Below are 12,326 nucleotides of genomic sequence, written 5' to 3'. Positions count from 1 at the left end.
AGGCCAAAGGTTGAAGGTTGTTGCCCATCAACAACCAGAGGAGTCATTAACAAGACAGATTAATAACCATGTCAAATATTCAAACTGAGTTTGATGTGGAACACCCTTGAATGAAACCCTGCAAACTATATGGCTTTGAATATCAAGAACCTCTATGGCAGGTCTTTCATTCAGGACAGTACCAGCAGACACCTTGTGTGTATGAAACATTTGTCCTGTCCCCTTGAAGAACTTTGTTGTTGCGTATTGAACAGCAGACCCAGAAAGACAAGTCTAAGGGTAAGGACCATTAGACAGTTGATAATCCAAACATGAGGCTGCAGTATCCTGTAAGGCAACTGAAGCAAAGTCTGAGACTCCAACCTTGATCAAAAGATCATCTAAGCAATGAATAATTATTACGCTCCTCCGATATTAAGTCTTGAATTTTCTATTCTTATGATCCTTAAGCACTGTGACATTTGGTAATCAGAATAGTAGTGGCCTTGAACAATTGTTCAAAAATGAATTTTCCCATTTATTCATATAAAAGAATAAAGGGTTTGAAATTCCCATGTAACCTGAAGCTTCTGGTGATGTGCTGAATGATGTGCCTGGTATGTAGCCTCTGAAGAGTGTTCAAAAATCCTCAATTAAGAGGAAGAATCTTTGACAAGACCATGCATGGCCTCGGCCAGGGTTTGTGCTCAGACTGGTTTGGCTAGAGGCTATGCAGAGCACATTCACGTGGATCACACACACTGCACATTCATCAATGGAGGTAGAACAGTTCCCTTCACCAACCACCAGGAAATGTACAGCAAGGAGCATGTGTTTGGCTTACACTCTTAAGTACAGTGACCTCTGACATTTGGCTACAGTCTCTTGAGGTCTCTGAAATGCAGCCTCCAGCAGTACTATAGCATTGAAGGGAAAGGCTAGGTCTGCATGCTGGCAGAATTGGGGTGTGGAAGTGAGCAGTTTTCATGAACCTATTCATACATGGCTAAAAACAAAGTGTATGTACCCCATACGCACTAGCAATCAAATAACGATTGATATTCATACTAGGGTATAGCAAGTGGATATTGGATGTGAAATGCCATAAAATCAGACTTACCAACAGCTGCTACAGCTGGACTCTTATCATAAATGTATTTGGTGCACACATCTCTTATTGTTTGAGCATCAATCAACTAAATGGAAGGGGGGAAAAAAAAAAAAAAAAAAAAAAGATTGAGGCCACAGAAATCAGTAGGACAAGCCACATTTGTCACATAAAATGACATTTACCTAGAATAACTTCTACCCAAAACTATGCAGAGAAAAGTGATTGGACAACCAAACAATCATAGTGTAGCATAGGGGAAACATTCTTATTAAAATTGCATAAGGTTTTGCTTTCCTGATCACTAGGAGAAAAATGTAATAGCCTCTGACTATGAGCGAGATTCCGGCGAGTCAGTGGCAATCATTTAAAATGCTAAATCAGGTTGGTTTTGCCTTTTAAATGAATGCCACTTTAAATCATCAGGCTGGCACGATAGGATCTCGCTTATGCCTGCGAGTCAAAGCAATAAATAAATGTTAATTGGAGAGCTTGATATATAGAACGCACATACCTGTAAAGAGGTTAATATGAATGTTACAGCTCTTTTAGTGAATGTGTTAAAAAGGAGATGATTAACGGTATGTTTCCGATCCGGGTTTAAAGTTTTAACAGTCTTTGGATGCGGATAACTGTCCCTGCTATCCCTACCTGTACCTCTCGCGGCTTGATGTTTCTGCCTGAACGGCTGCCAAGGATTTAACAGGTCCCGTCTTACTGTTGCTCCGGCTAGATCTCCTCGTGCGGCTTCCGGGCACGCCAGCGATTGCACACACAGGCGTGACTCCTCCGTTGCTCACCGTGACTTCTCCTCCAACGCGTATCGGGTTACAAACCCTTTAACTAGGATACTGAGTGTCTATGTGAACTTCCTTTATACTTAAAAAAACTTTATTATTTTCATTAAAAACAGGAAATGGCAAAAAAGGAAGTTATAAATAAAAAGCGGCAACCATGTGCCTATTACTGCCTATGGGGCATATATAAAAAATTATTCTTTAATAATAATTGTGGTATGGCGTTCAAAAATGAATTTAATATTGTAATGGATTATTTAAAAGAAAAAATTAATAATGTGAACTGAATTATTAATTATCTAACAAAAAAGCATTAACATCTATTTCAACCCCTCAGTTTGTAGGGTCCTCATAATACATCCATTTGGTTTCTTTTTTTCTGAGTTCAAGGCATATGTCCCCTCCTCTCCAATTCTTTGATATCTTTTGAATCCCTATGTACTTCAGACTCGATGGATCACTGTTGTGACAATCTTTGTAATGCTTAGAAACACTATGCGTTTCCAATCCCTTGCGTATATTCCATACATGTTCAGAAATTCTAACTCGCAATTTTCTTTTGGTCTGCGAGTCAAAGGCTATTACATTTCCCCCCATTACATGTAAGTTTATAAAAACGAGCACAGAAGACTTACATCAATTCTTGCTTCCAGTTCAGGCAATGGTATTCTTCGGTTATAACACAACATCTGTCTGCCGATATCCTCACAGATAGGGGTTGATCCTACAGACAGCAAGTAACATGAAACTGTGTTGATACTATGGCCAAAGTTGGACCAGTTTCCAATTTTTACGTTCATGCAGTATATATGAATATGTTAACACCTTCCATTGCTGTTAATTCATATGACATCTCACTCTATGATGAGGTTCCATTGTTGATATAAAATATAAATGTAAAAGTGTACAGGTACACTAGGGTTTATAGTAGAGATGAGCGCCTGAAATTTTTCGGGTTTTGTGTTTTGGTTTTGGGTTCGGTTCCGCGGCCGTGTTTTGGGTTCGAACGCGTTTTGGCAAAACCTCACCGAATTTTTTTTGTCGGATTCGGGTGTGTTTTGGATTCGGGTGTTTTTTTCAAAAAAACCCTAAAAAACAGCTTAAATCATAGAATTTGGGGGTCATTTTGATCCCATAGTATTATTAACCTCAATAACCATAATTTCCACTCATTTTCAGTCTATTCTGAATACCTCACACCTCACAATATTATTTTTAGTCCTAAAATTTGCACCGAGGTCGCTGTGTGAGTAAGATAAGCGACCCTAGTGGCCGACACAAACACCGGGCCCATCTAGGAGTGGCACTGCAGTGTCACGCAGGATGTCCCTTCCAAAAAACCCTCCCCAAACAGCACATGACGCAAAGAAAAAAAGAGGCGCAATGAGGTAGCTGTGTGAGTAAGATTAGCGACCCTAGTGGCCGACACAAACACCGGGCCCATCTAGGAGTGGCACTGCAGTGTCACGCAGGATGGCCCTTCCAAAAAACCCTCCCCAAACAGCACATGACGCAAAGAAAAAAAGAGGCGCAATGAGGTAGCTGTGTGAGTAAGATTAGCGACCCTAGTGGCCGACACAAACACCGGGCCCATCTAGGAGTGGCACTGCAGTGTCACGCAGGATGTCCCTTCCAAAAAACCCTCCCCAAACAGCACATGACGCAAAGAAAAAAAGAGGCGCAATGAGGTAGCTGACTGTGTGAGTAAGATTAGCGACCCTAGTGGCCGACACAAACACCGGGCCCATTTAGGAGTGGCACTGCAGTGTCACGCAGGATGTCCCTTCCAAAAAACCCTCCCCAATCAGCACATGATGCAAAGAAAAAGAAAAGAAAAAAGAGGTGCAAGATGGAATTGTCCTTGGGCCCTCCCACCCACATGTTGTATAAACAAAACAGGACATGCACACTTTAACCAACCCATCATTTCAGTGACAGGGTCTGCCACACGACTGTGACTGATATGACGGGTTGGTTTGGACCCCCCCCAAAAAAGAAGCAATTAATCTCTCCTTGCACAAACTGGCTCTACAGAGGCAAGATGTCCACCTCATCATCACCCTCCGATATATCACCGTGTACATCCCCCTCCTCACAGATTATCAATTCGTCCCCACTGGAATCCACCATCTCAGCTCCCTGTGTACTTTGTGGAGGCAATTGCTGCTGGTCAATGTCTCCGCGGAGGAATTGATTATAATTCATTTTAATGAACATCATCTTCTCCACATTTTCTGGATGTAACCTCGTACGCCGATTGCTGACAAGGTGAGCGGCGGCACTAAACACTCTTTCGGAGTACACACTTGTGGGAGGGCAACTTAGGTAGAATAAAGCCAGTTTGTGCAAGGGCCTCCAAATTGCCTCTTTTTCCTGCCAGTATAAGTACGGACTGTGTGACGTGCCTACTTGGATGCGGTCACTCATATAATCCTCCACCATTCTATCAATGTTGAGAGAATCATATGCAGTGACAGTAGACGACATGTCCGTAATCGTTGTCAGGTCCTTCAGTCCGGACCAGATGTCAGCATCAGCAGTCGCTCCAGACTGCCCTGCATCACCGCCAGCGGGTGGGCTCGGAATTCTGAGCCTTTTCCTCGCACCCCCAGTTGCGGGAGAATGTGAAGGAGGAGATGTTGACAGGTCGCGTTCCGCTTGACTTGACAATTTTGTCACCAGCAGGTCTTTCAACCCCAGCAGACTTGTGTCTGCCGGAAAGAGAGATCCAAGGTAGGCTTTAAATCTAGGATCGAGCACGGTGGCCAAAATGTAGTGCTCTGATTTCAACAGATTGACCACCCGTGAATCCTTGTTAAGCGAATTAAGGGCTCCATCCACAAGTCCCACATGCCTAGCGGAATCGCTCCGTGTTAGCTCCTCCTTCAATGTCTCCAGCTTCTTCTGCAAAAGCCTGATGAGGGGAATGACCTGACTCAGGCTGGCAGTGTCTGAACTGACTTCACGTGTGGCAAGTTCAAAGGGCATCAGAACCTTGCACAACGTTGAAATCATTCTCCACTGCGCTTGAGACAGGTGCATTCCACCTACTATATCGTGCTCAATTGTATAGGCTTGAATGGCCTTTTGCTGCTCCTCCAACCTCTGAAGCATATAGAGGGTTGAATTCCACCTCGTTACCACTTCTTGCTTCAGATGATGGCAGGGCAGGTTCAGTAGTTTTTGGTGGTGCTCCAGTCTTCTGTACGTGGTGCCTGTACGCCGAAAGTGTCCCGCAATTCTTCTGGCCACCGACAGCATCTCTTGCACGCCCCTGTCGTTTTTTAAAAAATTCTGCACCACCAAATTCAAGGTATGTGCAAAACATGGGACGTGCTGGAATTTGCCCATATTTAATGCACACACAATATTGCTGGCGTTGTCCGATGCCACAAATCCACAGGAGAGTCCAATTGGGGTAAGCCATTCCGCGATGATCTTCCTCAGTTGCCGTAAGAGGTTTTCAGCTGTGTGCGTATTCTGGAAAGCGGTGATACAAAGCGTAGCCTGCCTAGGAAAGAGTTGGCGTTTGCGAGATGCTGCTACTGGTGCCGCCGCTGCTTTTCTTGCGGCGGGAGTCCATACATCTACCCAGTGGGCTGTCACAGTCATATAGTCCTGACCCTGCCCTGCTCCACTTGTCCACATGTCCGTGGTTAAGTGGACATTGGGTACAACTGCATTTTTTAGGACACTGGTGAGTCTTTTTCTGACGTCCGTGTACATTCTCGGTATCGCCTGCCTACAGAAGTGGAACCTAGATGGTATTTGGTAACGGGGGCACACTGCCTCAATAAATTGTCTAGTTCCCTGTGAACTAACGGCGGATACCGGACGCACGTCTAACACCAACATAGTTGTCAAGGCCTCAGTTATCCGCTTTGCAGCAGGATGACTGCTGTGATATTTCATCTTCCTCGCAAAGGACTGTTGGACAGTCAATTGCTTACTGGAAGTAGTACAAGTGGGCTTACGACTTCCCCTCTGGGATGACCATCGACTCCCAGCAGCAACAACAGCAGCGCCAGCAGCAGTAGGCGTTACACGCAAGGATGCATTGGAGGAATCCCAGGCAGGAGAGGACTCGTCAGAATTGCCAGTGACATGGCCTGCAGGACTATTGGCATTCCTGGGGAAGGAGGAAATTGACACTGAGGGAGTTGGTGGGGTGGTTTGCGTGAGCTTGGTTACAAGAGGAAGGGATTTACTGGTCAGTGGACTGCTTCCGCTGTCGCCCAAAGTTTTTGAACTTGTCACTGACTTATTATGAATGCGCTGCAGGTGACGTATAAGGGAGGATGTTCCGAGGTGGTTAACGTCCTTACCCCTACTTATTACAGCTTGACAAAGGCAACACACGGCTTGACACCTGTTGTCCGCTTTTCTGTTGAAATACCTCCACACTGAAGAGCTGATTTTTTTGGTATTTTCACCAGGCATGTCAACGGCCATATTCCTCCCACGGACAACAGGTGTCTCCCCGGGTGCCTGACTTAAACAAACCACCTCACCATCAGAATCCTCCTGGTCAATTTCCTCCCCAGCGCCAGCAACACCCATATCCTCCTCATCCTGGTGTACTTCAACATCTTCATCTTCAATCTGACTATCAGGAACTGGACTGCGGGTGCTCCTTCCAGCACTTGCAGGGGGCGTGCAAATGGTGGAAGGCGCATGCTCTTCACGTCCAGTGTTGGGAAGGTCAGGCATCGCAACCGACACAATTGGACTCTCCTTGTGGATTTGGGATTTCGAAGAACGCACAGTTCTTTGCGGTGCTTTTGCCAGCTTGAGTCTTTTCAGTTTTCTAGCGAGAGGCTGAGTGCTTCCATCCTCATGTGAAGCTGAACCACTAGCCATGAACATAGGCCAGGGCCTCAGCCGTTCCTTGCCACTCCGTGTGGTAAATGGCATATTGGCAAGTTTACGCTTCTCCTCCGACAATTTTATTTTAGGTTTTGGAGTCCTTTTTTTACTGATATTTGGTGTTTTGGATTTGACATGCTCTGTACTATGACATTGGGCATCGGCCTTGGCAGACGACGTTGCTGGCATTTCATCGTCTCGGCCATGACTAGTGGCAGCAGCTTCAGCACGAGGTGGAAGTGGATCTTGATCTTTCCCTAATTTTGGAACCTCAACATTTTTGTTCTCCATATTTTAATAGGCACAACTAAAAGGCACCTCAGGTAAACAATGGAGATGGATACTAGTATACAATTATGGACTGCCTGCCGAGTGCAGACACAGAGGTAGCCACAGCCGTGAACTACCGTACTGTACTGTGTCTGCTGCTAATAAAGACTGGTTGATAAAGAGATGTCTATGTAACTATGTATGTATAAAGAAGAAAGAAAAAAAAACCACGGTTAGGTGGTATACAATTATGGACGGACTGCCTGCCGAGTGCAGACACAGAGGTAGCCACAGCCGTGAACTACCGTACTGTACTGTGTCTGCTGCTAATAATATAGACTGGTTGATAAAGAGATGTCGTAGTAGTATGTATGTATAAGGAAGAAAGAAAAAAAAACCACGGTTAGGTGGTATACAATTATGGACGGACTGCCTGCCGAGTGCAGACACAGAGGTAGCCACAGCCGTGAACTACCGTACTGTACTGTGTCTGCTGCTAATATAGACTGGTTGATAAAGAGATGTCTATGTAACTATGTATGTATAAAGAAGAAAGAAAAAAAAACCACGGTTAGGTGGTATACAATTATGGACGGACTGCCTGCCGAGTGCAGACACAGAGGTAGCCACAGCCGTGAACTACCGTACTGTACTGTGTCTGCTGCTAATATAGACTGGTTGATAAAGAGATGTCTATGTAACTATGTATGTATAAAGAAGAAAAAAAAACCACGGTTAGGTGGTATACAATTATGGACGGACTGCCTGCCGAGTGCAGACACAGAGGTAGCCACAGCCGTGAACTACCGTACTGTGTCTGCTGCGACTGGATGATAAATGATATAAAAAATATATATATATCACTACTGCAGCCGGACAGGTATATATTATATATTATATAATGACGGACCTGCTGGACACTGTCTGTCAGCAGAATGAGTTTTATTTTTATAGAATAAAAAAAACAACAACACACAAGTGAAGTCACACGACGAGTGTTTAACTTTTTCAGGCAATCACAATATAAGTATACTACTAACTATACTGGTGGTCAGTGTGGTCAGGTCACTGGTCAGTCACACTGGCAGTGGCACTCCTGCAGCAAAAGTGTGCACTGTTTAATTTTAATATAATATTATGTACTCCTGGCTCCTGCTATAACCTATAACTGGCACTGCAGTGCTCCCCAGTCTCCCCCACAATTATAAGCTGTGTGAGCTGAGCAGTCAGACAGATATATAATATATATAGATGATGCAGCACACTGGGCTGAGCCTGAGCAGTGCACACAGATATGGTATGTGACCGAGTCACTGTGTGTATCGCTTTTTTCAGGCAGAGAACGGATATATTAAATAAACTGCACTGTCTGGTGGTCACTCACTATATAATATTATGTACTCCTGGCTCCTGCTATAACCTATAACTGGCACTGCAGTGCTCCCCAGTCTCCCCCACAATTATAAGCTGTGTGAGCTGAGCAGTCAGACAGATATATAATATATATAGATGATGCAGCACACTGGGCTGAGCCTGAGCAGTGCACACAGATATGGTATGTGACTGAGTCACTGTGTGTATCGCTTTTTTCAGGCAGAGAACGGATATATTAAATAAACTGCACTGTCTGGTGGTCACTCACTAGTAAACTCTCTGCACTCTCTACACTTCTACAGTACTCCTCCTAGTCCTAAGCTCCAGTAAATCTCTCTCTCTTATAATCTAAATGGAGAGGACGCCAGCCACGTCCTCTCCCTATCAATCTCAATGCACGTGTGAAAATGGCGGCGACGCGCGGCTCCTTATATAGAATCCGAGTCTCGCGATAGAATCCGAGCCTCGCGAGAATCCGACAGCGTCATGACGACGTTCGGGCGCGCTCGGGTTAACCGAGCAAGGCGGGAAGATCCGAGTCGCTCGGACCCGTGAAAAAAAACATGAAGTTCGGGCGGGTTCGGATTCAGAGAAACCGAACCCGCTCATCTCTAGTTTATAGCACCAAAGCAAGTTAATTACCATCCAACTGAAGCAACATGTTGGTTTTCAGTAGATTCTTGGCTCTTGCAACTTCACTTTCTGTAACACTAGTGCAGAGTCTTATCCTAAAACAAAACAAAACAAAAAAGGATGCATGTTAGAGCCTTTTTTTTTTTCTCTTTTTTTTTGGGGGGGGGGGGGGTTTCAATTGTTTTGTGAGCACACAGAGCAATATAATAGTCTCCCCCCTTTGGGCATGAGTTCTTTGTGTGCACGCCCTCAAGTGATGGGTTTAGCTGCGAAAAGCGGCTAACCCTGTCTAAAGCACTGCTTTGGGAGCCCAAAGCGCCGATTTATTGCACAATTGTGTGTGTGTGTGTGTGTGTGTGTATCCGTGTTTGCGGCTGAATGGAGCAACAATTAAATTGCTCCATTCAGTGGCAGCCACAGGGTAAAACAATTGAATCGCCCCCTTTATATACACACAAACTGTACCTACCACTGAAACTTGTAGAACAGTAAAAAAAAAAAAAAGGAGTTACGGTAGACTTGCCATTATTAATGCTCTTTATGCGAGGTACATTGGTTTCCACAGGGAAACATTGGGGTGTAGAGTGGATCTTGATCCAGAGGCACCAACAGGCTAAAGCTTTAGGCTGTCCCAGAATGCATTGGGGCCTCCTCTATAACTCCGCCTCCAGGCACTGTGAGCTCAGTTTCGTTAACCAGTACAATGCAGGAGCAGGTAAGAGATAAGGTAGCTGTTAGTCACATAGAACCACATTCTCACGACAGGAGAAGGGACCAGCGGCTAATGCCATACAAACCCAAAGAAACTAGGTGCATAAGGGTGGGCGCCCTGTGGAACCCAATGTACTTCGCAAAAAGAGGTAACAATGGTAAGTCTTCCATAAATCTCCTTTTCTGCAGCAGGTTACATTGGTATCCACAGGGAAACATCGGGGACGTCCTAAAGCAGTTCCTCAAGGGATGGGATGCGCCTTAGTGGGTATGAAAATCCGGCGTCCAAAAGGAAGCATCCTGGGAGGCGGAAGTATCAAAGGCATAGAGCCTAACAAACGTGTTCACAGAGAACCACGTAGCCACCTTGCACAATTGTTCTGCGGAAGCACCACGGCGGGCCGCCCAAAAAGGTCCAACAGACAGAGTAGAATGGGCATTAATAGCAACTAGGAGACCAGCCTGCGCATAAGCTTGTGCAATCACCATTCTAATCCATCTGGCCAAGGTTTGCTTATTCGCAGGCCAGCCACGTTTGTGAAAACAAAACAAAAAGGGGATCTGACCTCCTGATAGAGGCAGTCCTCTCCACATATATACGGAGAGCCCGTACCACATCCAAACACCGCTCTTTGGAGAACAAATCAGAAGAGAGAAATGGTGTAACCACAATCTCTTGGTTAAGGTGAAAAGATGACACCACCTTAGGTAAATAACCTGGGCGAGTTCTAAGAAATGCCCGGTCATGATGAAATATTAGAAAGGGTGGACGACAGGACAAGGCGCCCAAGTCCAACACCCTTCTTGCAGAGGCAATAGCCAGTAAAAACAAGACCTTGGCCGTGAGCCATTTAAGGTCCACCGTCTCAAGAGGTTCAAATGTAGAATCTTGCAGGGCATTCAGGACAACAGACAGATCCCATGGAGCCACAGGAGAGACATAGGGAGGCTGAATCCATAAGACACCCTGAATGAACGGTAGGTATAGAGGCAATTTTTCTCTGAAACCATACCGACAAGGCAGATGTGTGAACCTTGAGGGAGGCCAGACGAAGGCCCAAGTCCAGGCCTCTTTGCAGAAAAGCCAGAGTTCTGGAAGTTCTGAATGTGTATGCATCATAATTCTCATCAGAACACCAGGTGAAGTAAGAATTCCAGACCATGTAACAAATCCAAGCAGATGCTGGTTTGCAGGCTTTTAACATAGTTTGGATGACCTTCTCAGAGAATCCCTTGGCTCTCAGGAGTGATGCCTCAAGAGCCACGCCATCAAAGCCACCCTGGCCAGGTCCGGAAAAAAAGTCAAGGGCCCTGTACGGGGATGTCTGGGTGCTGAGGAAGTAGAAGAGGACGCTCTGCCGATAGACCCTACAGGTCTGAGAACCAATGCCATCTGGGCTACACTGGAGCGACTAGAAGTAGAAATCCTCCTTCTTGTTTGAACTTCCGCAGGACCCAGGGCAGCAGTGACACTGGAGGGAACACGTAGGGCAGCCGAAAGTTCCATGGAATTGTCAGTGCATCCACGAACGCTGCTTGAGGATCCCTGGTCCTTGATCCAAAGACAGGAACCTTGCGATTGTATCGAGACGCCATCAAGTCTACGTCTGGTAGGCCCCACTTGTCCACTAGGAGTTGAAAGACTTCCAAATGAAGACACCACTCTCCGGCGTGCATGTCCTGGGGACTGAGGAAGTCCGCTTCCCAGTTTAGGACACCTGGAATGAACACTGCCGATATTGCTGGCAGATGGCGTTCCACCCAACAAAGGATTTTTGACACTTCCATCATAGCCATACGGTTTCGAGTGCTGCCTTGATGGTTTATGTATGCCACCATAGTGGCATTGTCTGACCGTACTTGAACCGGCCTGTTCTGTACCAGAGGCAGGGCGAAAGTCAATGCATTGAACACCACCCGCAACTCCAGAATGTTTATTGGGAGGAGTGACTCCTCCTTGGTCCAGCGACCCTGACAGAGTGTTGCTCCAACACCGCACCCCATCCCTTCAGACTGGCGTCCAATGTCAGCAGGATCCAGTCAGGGATCCAGAAGGGACGTCCCCTGCACAATTGCTGGTCCTGTAGCCACCAGGCCAGCGACAGACTAACCTCCGGAGTCAAAGTGATCATGTGAGATCTAATCCGATGAGATAGGCCATCCCACTTGGAAAGGATTAACCTTGCAGAGGGAGAGAATTAAATTGAGTGTACTCTACCATGTCGAATGCCAACACCATCAGGCCAAGTACTTGCATCGCAGAGTGTATCGACACTTTCGGGCGAAAAAGGAAGCATCTTATCCTGTCTTGAAGTCTCAGGACTTTTCTGGAGACAGAAACAGTTGTTGACTGTGTGTGTCCAGGAGTGCCCCCAGGTGCACCATGCTGGGACCACCGAGGATTTCTTCCAATTGATGAGCTTCCCGTTGGCTTGTAGGAAGCTTACTGTCAGTTGTAGATGACTGAGAAGGACATCGTGGAAGTTTGCCAGAATCAGCAAGTCATCCAGATATGGCAGGATCCTCACTCCCTGGCGACGGAGATGTGCCGTCATTATGACCAGGACCTTGGTGAAGATCCGAGGAGC

At 45.9% G+C, this 12,326-nt stretch overlaps 1 protein-coding gene across 2 annotated transcripts in view; it reads right to left on the bottom strand.

Moving 5' to 3' along the window:
- The window catches only part of PMPCB (peptidase, mitochondrial processing subunit beta), a 129,542-nt gene that overhangs the window by 3,825 nt on the left and 113,391 nt on the right, over positions 1-12,326 (bottom strand). For both annotated transcript variants that reach the window (XM_063927007.1, XM_063927008.1), the window contains 3 exons: positions 9,037-9,122; positions 2,520-2,608; positions 1,100-1,175 (listed from right to left, as the gene is read on the bottom strand). In XM_063927007.1, the coding sequence (XP_063783077.1) occupies positions 1,100-1,175; positions 2,520-2,608; positions 9,037-9,122 (251 nt within the window). The remainder of the gene's footprint in view (positions 1-1,099; positions 1,176-2,519; positions 2,609-9,036; positions 9,123-12,326) is intronic.

Source organism: Pseudophryne corroboree, chromosome 6 (genome assembly GCF_028390025.1).
Source record: "Pseudophryne corroboree isolate aPseCor3 chromosome 6, aPseCor3.hap2, whole genome shotgun sequence".
In the NCBI taxonomy this organism is placed as follows: Eukaryota; Metazoa; Chordata; class Amphibia; order Anura; family Myobatrachidae; genus Pseudophryne; species Pseudophryne corroboree.
The sequence above is the reverse complement of the archived record's forward strand: the minus strand, read 5'-3'. Positions and strand labels throughout refer to the sequence as shown.